Here is an 18,731-nt window from a genome sequence, read left to right as displayed (position 1 = left end):
AATGAATGTTTCTGAAAGGAAACAATCATATCTGTTGAATTGAAATCATTATTTTTTTAACTTTAAACTCTTACAAGCAGTTAAGTAAAAAGTTTCAGTGACTCCAAATTTTTATACCATCTGTTTTTTTAATAAAGATTCAAAAACCATCTAATCTACTTAAAATAAAAATTTATTTAAACTGAAAATTCTTTACATTAATCTGGGAAAAGGATAGAGTATACTCTATACTCCATACCCAAATGTTAGAATTTATATAAGAGCCTAAATTCTTAAGAACTTCGTATTTGTTCTATTTCCTATCATATTTCCTCCAAAACATGTGTTGGTTCAAGTAAACTAATGCTGAATAAACCCTACCTATCCCAATTTGTTAGGATTCAATATTAGTCTGAAATTCTTGAACACTGGGGGGAAAATAGAAAAAAAATAAGACATTAATTGAAGAAGGAAATAAGGATATCTTGTTCTTAACTTTGATTATATTTCTATATTAAAAATGCTCAAAATCAATAAATATTATTATGCCTTAGAATACATCAAATTATCTCAGGAATAGCCAGTGAAATGATTAAGGAGGTGAATTTAGTTTTTAATTTAAAAAATATTAAATTTGCAAAAGCTAACATATTCACCAACTCTACAAGAATAATTTTATCAATATTAACTGATTACTTTTAACTTTTTACCTACTAGCATCCTGAATTTAAAGTACCAACAAGGTTTGATATGTGAAGGCTAGAATCACTTAAAAAATAAAAATTAAAGTAAAAATAAAATTTTGTAAAATAATTACTTTTTACCATACATCGTCAGCACAGCTTTATCATTTATCAAAGGATTATCAATTTTACCCAAAAGCTATAGATTAGAATATTTCATTTAGACTATGAAATAATCTATGCAACCAATTTCAAAATAATGTAGTCTGAATTGTTCTGTTTGCTTTTTCATATTCCTCAAAAAGAAACAAAAGCATGAAAAACAAAACAAAGAAAAATTCTACCTCAAACTTCTCCAAAATGAATTTAAAAATGTCCTACCGGCAAGTTTTGACTCATGTGTGCACATGTACACACACACACACACACACACACACAATTGGAGTATTTGGTAACTCCCCAAAAGTGTTTTATTCAATTATCAAATTTATTTATAACCAAAAGTAGTGAATAAATGCAGTAAATGTAGTCACATCAGTCCTACTCCACAGCCAGTCAACCTGGACAACTGTGTAAATGGCATTAATTTGGTTTATACACCAATGTATATTGATTCAGATCTGTAAAATCAACAAAATGCCAATGTACTCTCAGGACTTTATAGTAATCATACTAAAAGTGACAAATATAGTCACTATGGAGAGCACAACGATCATCTTAAATATGACAGACTGAAATTCTAACTTCTAGAAAATTAAAAATTTAATATATTAAGATTTGTATTACAAATATGTGTTCCAGGAAGTGCTCTGGCATGAAAGAGCCATAACTAGAAATGAATGAGCAGGTTTATCAGAATCTAAAACAAAGCAAACACTTTAAATAATTCTAGTCGTTTTTCTATTTCAAAAAAACATTCATATTTTCATGGCCACAAATAAATTTAAAAGAGCTTGGATAATAAAAGTAGAATTGGATTTCTGTAAATAAAAGAAATAGTCACAAGTTGTACAAAGAGAAGATCATATAAATATATCAAAATGGGGGAGAAGTGGTCCTATTCAAAAAAGAAATTTACCATTTTCATGCTTATTCTCCTTAGTGATTATTATTTTTATAAAATGAAGCACCAAAGGTATAGTAAGAATTCCAAGAGTACAAGATTAATCTAATTTAAAACACTCTAAATTTAGTAAAAAGACAAAGATTCCTATCATCTCACAAACTATTCCATTGTTAAGAATTTATGGGTAGGTTCATCAAATGGAGCAAATGTCCCACTGTAGGGCGGATGCTGATAGCGGGGAGGTTGTGTAGGGTTAGGGAGTACCCTGTATAATGGGAGCGCTGTACTTTTCGCTTAATTTTGCTGTGAACCTAAAACTGCTCTACAAGTAAAGTCTATTTAAAGAACTGCAAAAATGCATAATTTTGGCATAAATTAACAAATGTGAATTATTTGTATCAGAAATAGATGAATTTCAAAATACAGTACATAACAAACTTTATAACCTTTTAGAAAACGAAATTGCCCGTGTAAAATTTTTTGTTTTCATTCCTCTTTCCTACCAAGGCCAAGAGTAGTAACAGAAGCATTCATATCAAGCTTAAAAATAAAAACACCAGAATCCCACTTACTTTAACACTTATTTAAAAGCAGGTAATTTTTAAAATAGAATAGTATATCCTCAATCACGTGCTTAAGAGTTGCCTTGGCATTTCCTCTGAAAATAAATCAATCCTTGCGGGCCAGCTGCCAGTAATCCTAAAACCACTCTCTCAAAAATTCTAGATGGTCATGTGTAAGAAGCTACCAGCGTTCTATTAAGTTAGGTACTATGGAGATGAATAATAAATTTAATCTTTCCTCAGAAATGTCTTCTTTAACCACTCTATGGAATATGAAAAATAAAAAACGCATTCTTAAATTCATACTTGCTAAAAGGAAAAAGCACATTGTATGATGCCAACAGTCTGAAGATTTTTATCGCAACTGGGATTTCAATACGGACAAAATTAGGTTTACCCTAAGTGAATATTATTGACTTTATATTCTATTTTATCAAATATAAGTATACTAAATATAAGCTATACTACTTTGAAAAAAATCAAGTTTCTAATAATATTGTATGAACATCATTTTTGAAGTTTCTTATAAAATTAATAATTTCAAATTGTTATTTGTTTCCTAATACCTTCAGATATTTTTTATATACCTACTTTCACAACTGAATGGCATACAATGACAACCACCACCACCATTTATTTAGACCCTGTAAAATATGTCAACAATCTTTTTATTTCCATCTGTAAAAAAATCATTATCACCACCACACTACTAAAAATAATCACTCTGGTATATAAAATACATATTAAATAAACTCATTTCCTGTTTCAGGTATTGTAGTAGGACTTTCATACACAATCCCTAACTTTCAAAAACAGTCCTAAAGGGATTATCTCCTCTTCCATAAAAAAGAAAACTCAGGCTTCAAAATAATTATGAAACTTGCACCCAAGTCCAGGTAACTAACATAAGAAGTGAAGTATTAACAAAATTGAAACACGGGTCTATCTAGCTCCAAACCTGCGTTCTTTCTTCTATAACTTTTTAGTGAAATTATTAAATGCATTGGTTCTCCAGTGGTAATTTACCTTCTACTTTAAAACAACCAAAAGCAAATTACATTACTCATTTAAGGAAAATACACCATTACTTACTAGAAAGCCAATTATTAAATACAATTCAAGTCCTATTATTTAACACAAAATGATTAATTATCTAGGTATTTTCGAAACCTTGAATTTCTCGATGCTTAGGAAATCATTTTTTTCTACCAACAACTTTGTTGGTAGAAATGGAAGTCCATCTATGCAACTTGCCATTTCTTTCCCCTCTGCTTAAAAAGAAAATAATTTCTTTAAATGATATGAGATTCTACAATCATATTTTAGTTACAATGATCAAAGACACATCCTAGATGTTTTTCTATAGATGTCTACTTTTATAAAATGCTTGCAAGTCATGCAATAGTTTTAGGTATAATTCAATTACAGAACAACAGATGGACAGAAGGTAAAAAGAATATATACTTTGTGAAAAGACAGAAAGATAAATGAACCAATAATAAGAGAGATTGATGGTGGCACACAGGTTCCAAATGCCAAACAAAAGTAAGTAGTATTCTGACTAGAAACTAATAAACCACTTACAAGTTAGCTTTTGCTAGGTTTGCTAGAAAAACCGTAAGAATCATGGCTACAAGAGGTAATAGCTAATTCAATTCAAAAATAAAGAGGACGTTTGCTTTTCACTGAAATTCAGCAAAAGATTTTTAAAATATTTGCTAGCCTCCAATAAACTACATGTAAAGATTCAATTAATATAAGCAGTTCTAGAAGTAGTTTTTCATCTCAAATTTCAGATGAGTTTCATGATTTAGAATCATGCTTACTTTTTAAGCTTAACAAAAAATAGTTTTAAAACAATTCACATTTAAATTGAGATAAAACCTAAATGAAAAAAAACCACTTTGTACATAAATATACATTAAATATAATTTCCGAAAATAATAAAACTGAAAATAATATTGAAGAAACCATAACATTGAAAGGTGTTTGTCTAAAGCTTCCTCAAGCTCTGTGATTCTTACCATCAATTGGTAAGAAATATTTAAAATAGAGCAGTCTTAATATTTGAGTAGGCACAGTAATCTTTTTTAATCTTTCTTAGGGAACACTGACCCCTAAAGGTTCTAAACTTAAATATGTTTTACAATATTCTAAATTTAACAGGCACCCAGACCTCATTTTTACCTATATTAGTGTAGGTATGTATAGATATGACACACACTTATTCATAAATAATATGAAAGCTATTTCCAATGGACTGCTGTGTATTACAAAACAACTAAATTATGTTTCTGCTAATTTAATAAAAACCACCAAAATTGAGTATAAAAAATATCCAGAAATTTTTTATACTTTTCCAATTAATTACTCATAGGAGATTTTGACACCATGTCTTTTTCCTTATATAGTTAAGTAAATAATAAGTAAATGCTAAAAAGAGTTAACCAATGACATAACAAATCATTCTTTCTGAAGGCTGACTTTACATACATACTTTGATTATGATGTGTGTGTGTGTGTTTTCTTAAAAAGCAAAAAAAAAAAAAAAAAAAGGAATCTTGGAAAAAAAAAAAAAGTTTTTGTGAAAGGGTAAAACACCATTTACTTCTTAAGAAGCCGGAAGATGTTACTAATGCTCACTGGGCAACACACATTTATTCCCTCACGTATTGCTTCCATCAGCTGAAAATTTCTTTCATTCAGGTTTGATCTTTTAAACTACTTAAAGAAACCTGGGCACATTTTGTAGATGTCATCACCCCTTCCACCTACCAACCTTAGCTTTACATTTTCCAAACTACCTATAATGACAAAGAAAAATGTAAATAGTTATATCTATTAATATTGTATATTTCATACATTCTTTGACTTAAATATTCAGCAATGTTTCTGCAATAAAGCTAGGAAAAGAGTAACCACTTTAGCACTTCTCATAATGAATCTGTAAAATGACACAAAAGTAAATTTGCATAATTCAAGTTGTTAATTAGCTCAATTTAAAAAAATAAGTAAAATAACATTAAATGAAATAACTACTAGTATTTATGAGAGTACACTATGAACATTTGTGTAGGAGAGTTTTGAAGTAATCTATGCTTTATGATAAATCCCATGAACCATGATATCAAAGAAATGACTATGTAGACTTCACTGGTTTAAATATATCAGTTATCACTAAACTCAAAATATATTATATTTACCTGTTTAATTTTATTTCTTAATAATGTTTCATTAATAGGCCCTTTATAAAATATATAATTGTCTAATTCCTATTTCCAATGTCAAAAGCATGCCTGTAAAAATGCAAATTTTCTTAATACTGTTTTAGTCACAACTATTGTAGTCTGTTTCCTGCAAACTATGCAGCCATGTCTTTAGCCCTAAAACCTTCCTTTTCATGAGCATCCTAGAACTTCAGCAGCTCCATTCCTCTGCATCTTTCCTGCTTGTTCCACATTTATTATTATTGATTTCAGAGAGGAAGGGAGTGGGATAGAGAGATAGAAACATCAATGATGAGAGAGAATCATTGATTGTCTGCCTCCTGCACGCCCCACACCGGGGATCGAGCCCGCAACCTGGGCATGTGCCCTGGTTCATAGGTCGATGCAACCACTGAGCCACTCTGGCCATTCCACATTTATGAGAGGAATTTCCTCCATAGCGTCCAGCTCTTTAGGTATATTAAATATAATTCCTTTGGCTTAAAGATTTGTTTGTCTATAATTTACACAACATACTTGTCACAGAAATGTGACCTCTGAATGGGAAACATAAGTAACAGGGGCATCATGATTTACTTCCTCTTTTCTTATTTTGTACATAAATCGAGTAAAACTGCTTTGAGCTCTTTAAAAGAAGGCTGTTTGCTTGTTTATTTGCATAAATGAATAAAAACAGCTATAAAACATTAGTTTCCAGGTCCAGAGCTATGTGTCGTTAACACAAACTTACATAAAAAGAGTAGATCAAAATTGTCACAAAGTTCATACACTAAAACATTTAAACTTTATATTGAAAACCTTTAACTATCCTATTTGATATGACTTTATGCACAATTCAGTTATTTGGATTCTAAACTCTTAACAAGCAGCCTAAAATCACAAATAAGAGAAAAGTTGCTAATGGTAGGCAGAAACAAGAGGAAAATTTATAACAGTATGTAAGTCAAAAACAAATGCAGAAGTCAGGAAAAGGGATACTCAGAAAGCACAGACCATTCTATTCCTGAAAATAACTGTGTAGCTATTAACTTATTTAGTAAAACGATGATAGAACAATCGCCCTAAATGGCCTTTAACCTTCTGAAAAAGGTAAGTTGACACATGGTGAAAAAGGAGCCCTGTTGGGGAAGTGGAATCCCAAAAAGAGAGAGAGATGTGTACTGTGTTGGTAATAACCCTATTTTTAAATTACAAAATTGTTAAAGAAAATAAAAATGATGGACATAATATTTAAGCTTTCAATTATATGTGATACTATAGTCATAATAGTCCATTTCCCAAGGATTCCAGATTTGCAACATTTTACTGTAAGAGACTTCAATTAAAAATCTAACGTTTTTTTAAAACCTCCCTCTTTATGGCTCTATTGATAGTCAGATGTGCCCTTTTTATCTCTTTATCTCTCCCTATAGGCCATCTCTCAGTATGTCTTTCAAATTGTGTTTCGGTCCTGACTGTTCTGTCCCTCTGCTTGTACATACGTGTGCATCTTTCTCTCTCTCCTGTCTCTGTCTTGGAGTGTCTTTCTCTGTCTCCATCTGCACATCTTTGTTGCTCTGACTCTCTCTGGCCCCCTCTGACACCCTCTCTCTGTGGGTGTATCTGTGTGTATGCCTATGCCTCTATCCATCTCAGTGTCTTCTCTGTGTCTTCTCTCTCTCTCTCTCTCTCTCTCTCTCTCTCTCTCTCTCTCTCTCTCTCTCTCTCTTTTTCTCTCTCTCTCTCATTTTATGTCTCTATCTCTCTCTCACTGTGTTTCTCTTACTTTGATTGCTCGGAGTCCAGGCGTGCCTATGTCTTCATATGTACATCTATACACGTGTCTTTCTCTGTGTCTCGCTACTTGAGTATAGGATCTCCCTTACTGTTATGCATCTCTTTCTGCTTGTGTTTCTTTCTTTGAGTGTCCCTCTCTTTATGCATCCCTCTCCCAGCTATTCTCTCAGTCTTCATGACTTGTGTGTCTATTTTTCTTTCTCTCCCTTGTGCCTGGCCCCTCTTTTTCTCTCAATAGCTCCTCCTCTGTGTGTGTCTCTTTCTCTGCATGTGCCTGTCTTTGTGTGTCAGTCTTTGTGTCCCTTTTGCAGTATGTGGGTCTCTTTATGGGTGCCTGCTCCTTTGTGTGGGGGGGTGCATGTGTGTGTGTGTACTTGTCTGCCTCTGTCTAACAGGTTAAAACAAACACACTTCATTCAGTGCCTTGAACTAGCACAACACCTGGGGTTTGGTATTAATACCTTAAAAGTCCTTACCTTTTGACCAGTCCTCCATTTGTACTTCTGTTCTTGTTTGCTCTGGCAATGTCTCTGGTTTTTGCTCCAGGATTTGAAGCTAAAATAAAGCCATCTCTAGATAAATAAACTTAAAACAATATATCAGAACACACTTAAGCCTTACCTTTGTTTAACAGAGAATTTACAGGATAAATGATTTTCTAAAACATTTGTAATGGGACAATTAACTGTGCATTCAACAGATGAAATTAAATCATTTTTCTCAGAAACAGGTTCTTTCCTTTACACTTATATTTTAGTAAATACAGTTCAGGTTAAGCTTCTAGATATTCTTGCTCCTTTGGTTAGAGAATCATTTAATTTATTTAGTCTTTTCCAATTATAACTTCAACTATTTAACAAGAATAAAATTTCTAGTCTATTTGTCATAAACTTTATACCAAAAATTTCAAATTTTTATTTGAATTTACAATATATATTTTCATATAAAATATGTTCTACCTGTAAAAGTCATTTAAAAACGCTTTTCCAATTTAAAAAAAAAAAAACGTAAAGACTATCATTAATTTGTGGAATTATTCGTATTTTGCTCTTAAACTTGATTTCATAATAAACATGACAAAAGCTCTGCAAGTTTTTGTGTGCATGCTGTTAAGGAGAATAAAATTAGATTTACCTCACAGCTAGAACTCTGCATTCTTTAAAAAGTCCTCAAATAAAGCTGAAGTAAGCTTCTCTTTTTCCAATTTTCTCTAAATATGTTGATCTGGAGTTGGCAATCTTTTTCTAAGTTCCTCATTTACTTTTGGATTAGCTGAAAATATAGGAAGTTATTAATATCAAAGAAATATGTTCTAGTCAATGAAGCCATTTCCCTACATATTGCCCAAAAAGGTTAATAATAATTGCAGTCTTTTAATAAGAGATTCATATAGCAAGACATGTAGAAAATACAGTCTTTAATAACCTCTGGAGTATTTTAAAACATGTCTTACAGGCCTTAATGTGCTTAGTAATATACTATTTAAAACCATAATTTTATCCCTCTGTAATATACAGTCACTCTTCCTCATCATTTTCCCAGTTAATGAATGCCAGCAATTAGTAAAATGTAATCCCATTGCACAATCATTTTAATGCTTTTAGCACTCAGAAAAGTAAACACCAAATTAATACTGCTCAAGCCATATCAGATCCTAGTTGGAAGCAAGCAATTATAGTTCAGCTCCTCAGGTGTAATTAAATGATTGGAATGATTTAGTTCCATAAATGCAAGTTAATTCATAAGCAAGCAACAAATATACTGGGAGTAATTACAAGAAACATTGACAGTCTAAGCAGGGCTAATTCTTTCATGATGCTGACATAGTAAAATGCTGCCCTCTGCTGGGCATATAAATGAATATGTCAGATCTAAAAACAAAAGCATCCCCATCCAAAACCTAACTTTTAAAAAGCCACTAGAAAAAATCATAATAGCCAATATAGCAATTTGATTTTACTCTTTATACAAAAATTTTAATGTATGCATTATATTGTGATAATTTCTACACGCCCTGGTAATTAATGCTTTTTCCAATCAAACTCTGAATGTGAGTTCCCAAACATACCAGGCTACACCTACAAGTCTAGTGAAACTAAATCATTCATTGTAACTTTGACAGACTGCAAGTGAAACTTCTAGTACCCATCTGGACTGCCAGGCCAATGACTATATGCTCTTATAGGTGAACCCTGAGTGGACTGTTACAGGAAATAACTAAACTATGCTTTTATAAATACTAAAATTCACACACAAAAAATCTCTGGAAAGTATTAAACAAAATATTCATTATTCCGACTATACATAATGGTCTAAAATTAATTTTTTAAATGAACTAAAATACAAAAATAAAAACTGTAACACTGGCATAATGTCATTATAAGCATATTAAAAAACATAAATAACAGGTAGTATAAAAAATAAAATGCATCTCAGTTTTACTTAAGCCATCCCTAACTTTTTACTTTCTTAGGCTAAAATAGAGAACAAATTTACTTGTACCCAACTAAGATGGTTCTTAACTAAACTTCTCACACTAAACTTCAAGAAGTTTTTTTATTATACATTTAAGTTATGCTATAATCAATAAGTCTGTGTTAACACATGTATTTGAAGCACTAAATCCAAATCAGAATCACCCTAAGACTTTCTGCAAAATTGAACATATTCTCAAATATTACCAATAACACAGCAAATGTTTAAGTCTCCAATAAATGTAAATGATACTAGAAGAGAATGATGTTTTAACACCACCAATATTTGGGGGTAAGACAAGAGTATTATTGCCCTTCTAATATGCTTTCAAACGCACTATAATAACCATATATAACCATATTCTAAGTCATATGCAAACTATACAAATAAAATAAATCAAAATATTAAAAAGTCCTACCACTAAGTTTAAAATGTACAGCACATTTGCTTTGCCCTTGATGTCACAGTCTTATTTTTCAATTCATATCCTGTACACTGTAAGTTAATTGCTTTTGGAAAGTACTTATTATTCATGTAAAAATTAATGTGCCAATGTGTTTAAATCCTCTTAAATGACCATTCGTGCATCTTTCTTCTTTAAGTACCAATGAAATCTGTCAAAAGACATCAATGTAAAATTATCACAAAGAAAGTTCTAATAGAGATTTTTTTTGTGCTAACACAAGATTTTCATATTCACTAACTTTACTTAAATTCCATTAATTTTTTAAGATACTTTTAATAAATTCACCAAGTAAAATTTTTAGGCCCCATAGTCTGTCATTTGTGTTCCAGCTGACATTATGAATATTAATAACAGTGTTATCCTGATTAAATAGGCTTCATATGAAATCCTTGTGAATCCTATAGCTCAGACATCTCATTTTTCCAACTCTTTATGAATTTGGATTCTAACATTAAACTGGAAAAATCTTAAAAAACAGATTTAACCATACATTTGCATAATGTCAAGCAAAAATTAGATGTTCTAATGAAGCAAGTTAATTACAACTTATGTATCTACATACTGTAACAGGAATAAAAGATTTTTGTAAATATGCAACATATTTTACACTTCGATCATTTTAGGACAAAGGATCAAGACTAATAAAATACTGCCCTAACTGGTTTGGCTCAGTGGATAGAGCATCGGCCTGCGGACTGAAAGGTCCCAGGTTTGATTCTGGTCGAGGGCATGTACCTTGGTTGCGGGCACATCCCCAGTAGGAGGTGTGCAAGAGGCAGCTGATTGATGTTTCTCTCCCATCAATGTTTCTAAATCTCTATCCTTCTCCCTTCCTCTCTGTATAAAAATCAATAAAATATATTTAAAAAAAAGACTAATAAAATACTAATTTGTTTTCTTAAACTCACCTTAAAGATTTTATATCAATAAGTTGTTTTGATCAAAAATTACATATTCACGTTAAAACTAGTGGGGTGATTTTATACTAGAGATCAGATAAATTAGGCTTCTTAACCAAAAAGCTACTTATTAAAACACAGACAAAATATAAGTTAATTACCTTACCACTATTAATGTATACCAGGTTCAAGTAGCAAAATAAAACTGATTTCCCACTAAAGTTTATTTATAAGTTGTGCTGAAAAAAATTACCCATGTTAAAAAAGAAAAAGAAAAATTTTAATCAATAGACAGAACATGCTATATTATTAGCATCTGTTAAATTAAAATATTCTCCATCACAGATTTCTAACCTCATTCCAAATTGTTTTTAATTCTCAAAGGAAGTGAGTCTTGATATGTAGAAGAAAGAAAAAATAATAATTAAGGAAGCTACATACTCCCTTCTTTCTATAGGTACATGGGAATCTGACTATACCTGCCAAAATTTCATAACTTCACCTTACCAAAAAATGTAAATTGCAAATTTTTAAACAAGCCTCTCTCTGCAAACATGACTTGTCTCTCCTAGCCTACTCAGCAGTAAAATACCAGTGAAAGAAATTGTGTTCTTTAACCAGTCTAAAATTTCTAATCTGCCTAAAAAATTACAGGTGATTCTGACATTTATCTTATAAAATGAAATGCCTTTCTGATATCAAGGCATTCAGAAAAGGGATTTCATTCCCCAATGTAACAACACCCAGGATTTTTTAAAACTTATTTTAAATATGAGTTGCCCGTCCTACTTTCCTCCACGAAAGCCACATTATAGCAAAGGTTTTTGGCTGACTCTGATTAATGACATTTTTTTCTAATGCCTCTTTATTTTAATCATATATTGTGTAAACTGAATCCAATAGTGCCAAATTAGGAATCACTTGTAATATGGCCTCATATCTAACTATAAAAAAAAACACCCAAATTTTGTTTTCCTAGATTGAGAAATGTTGATAATTTCTGCATTGAAATGATTTCATTAATAGGCCAAAGGAGAGCCAAATATTTTATCACATAACTCAACATGTACAACATATGAATATGCTCTATTGCTGGATCTTCATCTTTAATAGACAAAAGTCTCTGAAACAACCACAGTCCCTGTCACATCTCTCCCCAACAGAATTTCACTCACCGTGCCTCACATCCCAGCCCACTCCCTCCCTACCAAGCTCCAGACAACCCAAGTATCTCAGAGCCAGGGGAAGCAAGAAGAGGTTCAGGGAGAAAGAATATGAATGAAAGTGGCCCCACACCTCAGCTCTCAAAATTTAAAACTGCAGATACTATTGGACCCCTCACTTCCACTCCTAACAGTATTTAGAAAAATGTGTAAAACATTTAACATATATTAAAGCAGTATTTACATGAGAGAAACTACTCATGCTCTCGTCACACTGTACTTTTTTCTGTTCACTGAACTCACCAAGTTGTTCTTGCCTCAGAACGTTTATATTTACTATATCTCCTCTGCCCAGAATCCTTTTTTCTAGATTTCTAGACCATTTTTCTCATTTTAGACACTGCTCAAAAGTCAACTCTTCAAAAAGGTTTTGCCTGGTTACCCTATTAAAGTAGAAACATAACATTATCTATGCTACTGCCTTCAGGGAAATAATTTGTTTGGGGTTTACTTCATTGTATTTCATACTACTTAGTATGTGTGTATTGGGTAGACAGGTAGATGGACGGATGGACAGATGACTAGCAGAAAAACAGACCTAACATAAATGAACGTTTATCGATAGAATACTGGTAGCCCTTGCCAGGTGGCTCAGTCGGTTGGAGTGTCGCCCCTTACACCAAGGGATTAAGGGTTCGATCCCTGTCTGGGTGCGTATGGGAGGCAACAGGTCAATGTTTCTCTCTCACATTGATGTTTCTCTCTCTCTAAAATTAATAAAAAGATATCTTCAGGTGAGGATGAAAAGGAAAACCATAACACAAGTAAAAAGGGCAAGAAATATGCACTGTGGAGAAACCAAGATGGCGGCATAGGTAAACACCTGAACTTGCTGCCTCGCACACCAACTTCAAAACTACAACTAAAAGACAAAACGGACATCATCCAGAACCACAGGAAGGCTGGCTGAGTGGAAATTCTACAACTAGAAGGAAAGAGAAAAGCACCTTGAGACTCAGAGGAGGTGCGGAAGTAAAGTGCAGAGGTACGGAGGTGCGCGCGTGGAGAGGGCTGGCAACTGAGTACGCAGCTGGCTTTTTCAATCCGGAGAGAGACACAAGCTCCCGACTGCTCTGAACTCCAGTTCTGGGCGAGACTCTGGGGACCCAGACTCATACGGGGAAAAACTGGACTGTCTGGCATCAGGAACGGAACTCGAGGGTGGCTTTCTCTCAGAGGTGCTTGCAGCGATTACCGGGGGACACTGAGACCCAGGGGCCTCTTAGGGCAGGGCTGACGGGAAGCCATTGCCGTTTGCTCCACCCTGAGACTCCGCCCCATCCAAGGTGTGCACAGAGGCTTTTGCATATGAATGGCCTCGTCCTTTGAAATCTAAACTTACCTAACAAACTGCAGCTGAGTCAAAGAGACCCAGAACATCCAAAAGAAGGCCCAAGGCCCCACAGCAGCTTGCATTGCTTCACAGCTGGGCATCATCTGGGCACCTCCAAAACCCAAACAAAGAGGAGGAATCTGCAGATCTCTCCGTAGCTCCTGCTGGGTGGCCTCAGGCAGAGGCTAAATTAGCACCTCCTTGAAGATCCAAGAGCCAGTGTACCCAGAGGTCCGAGTAGGACCATCCAGATTACAACTCCTCAGATCCGTAAGGGACACACTCAGGGGGCAGACTCAGCGAGCACCAAAGCCCCACTGAAGCAAGTCTTGCCTCATAAGGGTGTCTCCAGCACAGAAGTTCTGATCCTCACAGCCAATTGGCCTGGAGGTCAATTCCTCCCAGTGATACCAACAACAATCAAGGCTTCATTACAACAAGACTGTGCACACAGCCCACAAAGGGATGCAACAAGAGTGTCCACCTCAGGTAACCGGGGAGGCTGAGCCACTGGGCCCTATAGGACACCTAGCACACAAAGCCACTCTATCAACACAGGGAAGCAGCCAAAATGCGGAGACAAAGAATTAGGTCACAAATGAGAGAAATGGAGGAAAGAAAACTACTGGATGTAGAGTTCAAAACCACGGTTATTAGGTTTTTCAAGAATTTTCTAGAAAAGGCCAATAAATTTAGTGAGACCCTCGATGATATGAAAAAGGACCAACTAGAAATTAAGCATACACTGACTGAAATAAAAAATAATATACAGAGATCCAACAGCAGACTAGAAGATCGCAAGAATCAAGTCAAAGATTTGAAATACAAAGAAGCAAAAAACACCCAACCAGAAAAGCAAAAAGCAAAAAGAATCCAAAAATATAAAGATAGTATAAGGAGCCTCTGGGACAACTTCAAGCGTACCAACATCCGAATTATGGGGGTGCCAGAAGAAGAGAGAGAGCAAGAGGGGGTGTGGCCTGAGTTCCCCCAACCCAGCACTGGGGGTCGCACCTTGAGGACCCCCGTCAAGCCCCGCTGGGTGGGGGGCACCGCCTGAGGTCCCCTGTCAAGCCCAGCCAGGCAGGGGGGAGCAGCCTCAGGTCCCCTGGCCTGGTGCTGGGGCGGGGGGCATGGCCTGAGAACCCCTGTCAAGCCCTGCCAGGTGGGGGGTGTGGTCTGAGGTCCCCCAGCCTGGCACTGGGGCTAGGGGAGCAGCCTGAGGTCCCCTAGCCCAGCACCAGGACGGGAAGCGCACCTTGAGGTCCCCCGTCTATCCCCACCGGGCAGGGGGTGTGGCCTCAGATCCCCTGGCCTGGCACTGGGGTGGGGGATGCTGCCTGAGGTCCCCCAGCCTGACGTCAGGGCGGGGGGCGTGGCCTGAGGTCCCCTGTCAAGCCCTGCCAGGTGGGGGGGCGCAGTCTGAGGTTCCCTGTCAAGCCCTGCTAGGTGGGGGACGGCCTGAGGTCCCCTGTCAAGCCCCACCTGGGCAGGGAAGGGCGTAGCCTCAGGTCCCTGCTGATTGCTCGATAAGGCTCCTTATGGGAACTTGGCCTCAGCTGTGAGTGCAGCCATCTTTGTGACGGAGTGATGGTCAATTCACATATTTCCTCTTTATTAGATAGGAAAATAAAAGAAAAAAGAAAAAAAAGAAATATGCACTGTGTGGAAGATTCTTTCTTCAAGTATTTGTTAAGTACCAATATATTATGGGTCAGGAACTATTCTAGGAGTTAGATATAAAATGGTGAATAAGACAAATGAATTTCCTGCCCAAAATATGTCTTGAGCCTAAACAATATAGGCACGGAACATGGGTAAATAAAAAACGGGGAAAAGTAAAATTATACTCACAGGTGCGTACATGATTGAACAGTATTTTTATCAAGAAAAATACATAGGAAACTACCAGCAGTAACTATGAAGAAACAGCCTAAGAGATGAGGAGGAGAAAGTGAGAGAATGAAGAGAAGCAATATTTCTATTTCATTTTATATCTATCTGTATAATTTCACTGTTTTTACGATGAGCAGTTATTTTTAATAACTAAATCTTTATTAATAACTTTGGAACTGAACAGGAAACTGTGAAGTAAGCCACATTACATCTGAGAGATCCAAAATGAACAAAAGGAAGTAATCTATGATTCCCTTGAAACTCTGAAAAAAATTATTATTTCCTAATTAACCTTTATAGTTAAACTTTGTATGGCTGTTTTCTTGCTTGCTTGTTTGCTTTAAGTACAGTTAAAAGTTCAAATCTAACTAATAAGTGGCAAGAATATTCAGAATAAAAAAGTTAAAAATTAGTGAGTTTCCTGAGAATTAAGTAAATACTTAAGACAATCACATTTCTTTTTCAATTTGGGGTTATTTACAATAGTCTTACTACTTAGGATTCTAAAGTTTAAAAATCCTACATAATAAAGAGGTAATATGCAAATTGACCATTACTCCAACACACAAGATGGCCGCCACAAGATGGCCAGCAAGGGAGGGCAGTTGTGGGCGATCAGGCCAGCAGGGGAGGGCAGTTGGGAGGGACCAGGCCTGCAAGGGAGGGCAGTTGGGGGTGACCAGGCCTGCAGGGGAGGGCAGTTGGGGATGACTGGGTCAGCAGAGGGCAGTTGGGGGCGACCAGGCCTGCAGGGGAGGGCAGTTGGGGATGACTGGGCCAGCAGAGAAGGGCAATTGGGGGCAACCAGGCCTGCAGGGGATGACAGTTGGGGGGGACCCAGGCCAGCAGGGGAGGGAAGTTTGGGGAGGGGGGGGGGACCAGGCCTGCAGGGAAGGGTAGTTGGGAGGGACAAGTTCTGCAAGGAAGGGCAGTTGGGGGTGATCAGGCCTGCAGGGGAGGGCAGTTAGGGGTGATTGGGCTTGCATAGAAGGGCAGTTGGAGGGGACCAGGCCTGCAGGGGAAGGCAGTTGGGGGCAACCAGGCCTGCAGGGTAGGGCAGTTGGGGGCGACCAGGCCTGCAGGGAAGGGCAGTTGGAGGGTGACCAGGCCTGCAAGGGAAGGCAGTTGGGGGTGACCAAGCCTGCAGGGGAGGGCAGTTGGGGTGGGGGGACCAGGCCTGCAGGGAAGGGCAGTTGGGGGAGACCAGGCTGGCAGGGTAGGGCAGTTAGGGATGACTGGGCCAGCAGGGGAGGGGGGTTGGGGGTGACAAGGCCTGCAGGGGAGCAGTTAGGTGTCGATCAGGTTGGCAGGGGAGTGGTTAGGTGGTGATCAGGCTGGCAGGCAGAAGTGGTTAGGGGCAATCAGGAAGGCAGGCAGGCGAGCAGTTGGGAGCCAGCAGTCCTGGATTATGAGAGGGATGTTCGACTGCCCGTTCAGACCTGATTCCACCTAAACGGACAGTCGGACATCCCTCGAGGGGTCCCAGATTGGACAGGGTGCAGGCTGGTCTGAGGGATACCCCCCTGAGTTCGAATTTCATGCACCAGGCCTCTAGTTTATAATAAAGTAAGTTCTTTTACATTATAACACTATTTTATGTTTTTCGCAAATAGTTCTCCTGTGTTATATGCTGTAGTAATGAAGAAATTATTTTAAAAAATGAATTCCTTCCCATCAAATTAAGATGAAATAAATATTTGGTGTTTAAAATTCATGGCTTTTACACTTTCAAAACTTCAAGGGCAAAACAATATACCATTTGGAATACTGCAATAGTTTCAGTGCCAGTTACAAACAACACTTTGAGAATGAAGATGGCCTATTTTTAAAAAGTAAAATTTTAAAACTAGTATTCTTTTCAGAGAGTTAATCATGTACAGGATTTTCTAAAATGTCCTACAACATTTTACCCTAGGCCAAATTAAACTAAATCACTTAATGTAGCACAGACCTAATTATAAAGACAAAGTCAGGTTATAGAATACTCTGACTCTCTGTAGGGAATGAACAGCCTGTTTTTTAGATTCCTGTGAGTGCCAAGTTCTGATGCAATGACACTTTCACGCAAAGGCTTTAATTTCCAGACAACCAACTGAAGTTCTTGGCAAATTAAAAGTAAAAAAGTATTAGAGCAAGTTAAATTGATATATAATGACACCTGATATGAGCAACCATTTGAAACAATCAGACAACAGCTATTAGAAAATGTCTTTCTAAAATAAAGTAAAAATAATCATACATGGTCTTAATTCATACATTATAATGCACACTAACAAATTTTTATCAAAAGTCATATATATATATATATCTCATATCTAATAAAAGAGTACTATGCAGATTGATCATCACTCCAACACACAATATTGCTGCCCCCATGTGGTCAAAGATCCTGCCCCCATGTGGACACAAGATGGCCACCACAAGATCGCCAGCAGGGGAGGGACCCGGCCTGCAAGGGAGGGCAGTTGAGAGGTGACCAGGCCTGCAGGGAAGGGCAGATGGGGAGGACCCAGGCCTGCAGTGGAAAGCAGTTGGTGGGGGACCAGGCCTGCAGGGGAGGGCAGTTAGGGGTGACCAGGCCAGCAGAGGAGGAAAGTTGGGGGTGACCGGGCCTGCAGGGATGGCAGTTAGGGGCAAACAGGATGGCAGGGGAGCACTTAGGCATCAATCAGGCTGGCAGTGGAGTGGTTAGGGGGTGATCAGGCTGGCAGGCAGAAGCAGTTAGGGGCAATGAGGAAGGCAGGCAGGCGAGCAGTTGGGAGCCAGCAGTCCTGGATTGTGAGAGGGATGTCTGACTGCCCATTTAGGCCCGATCCCTCAAGGGGTTCCAGATTGGAGAGGGTGCTGGCTGGGCTGAGGGACACCCCCCCTCCCATGCACGAATTTTGTGCACTGGGCCTCTTGCATATATATATATATATATATATATATATATATATATATATATATATATATATCCCCCTGGTGTGGCTCAGAGGTTGAGTGTTGACCTATGAACCAGAAGTCACAGTTCAATTCCCAGTCAGGGCCCATGCCTAGGTTGCTGGCTTGATCCCCAGTAGTGGGGGGGGGGGGGGGGGGCATGCAGGAGGCAGCCGATCAATGATTTTCTCTCATCACTGATGTTCCTATCTCTCTCTTCCTC

The 18,731-nt window shown here is 37.0% G+C and overlaps 1 protein-coding gene across 1 annotated transcript in view; it reads right to left on the bottom strand.

Moving 5' to 3' along the window:
• MIPOL1 (mirror-image polydactyly 1) overlaps positions 1-18,731 on the bottom strand; it is a 344,977-nt gene that overhangs the window by 281,105 nt on the left and 45,141 nt on the right. The window contains exons 2-3 of the mRNA XM_054716560.1: positions 8,429-8,566; positions 7,771-7,849 (exon numbers count right to left, since the gene is read on the bottom strand). Of these exons, the coding sequence (XP_054572535.1) occupies positions 7,771-7,849; positions 8,429-8,449 (100 nt within the window). The 5' untranslated portion in view covers positions 8,450-8,566. The remainder of the gene's footprint in view (positions 1-7,770; positions 7,850-8,428; positions 8,567-18,731) is intronic.

Source organism: Eptesicus fuscus, chromosome 5 (genome assembly GCF_027574615.1).
Source record: "Eptesicus fuscus isolate TK198812 chromosome 5, DD_ASM_mEF_20220401, whole genome shotgun sequence".
Classification (NCBI taxonomy): Eukaryota; Metazoa; Chordata; class Mammalia; order Chiroptera; family Vespertilionidae; genus Eptesicus; species Eptesicus fuscus.
Note: the sequence above shows the minus strand (reverse complement) of the source record. Positions and strands in the feature narration are given on the sequence as shown.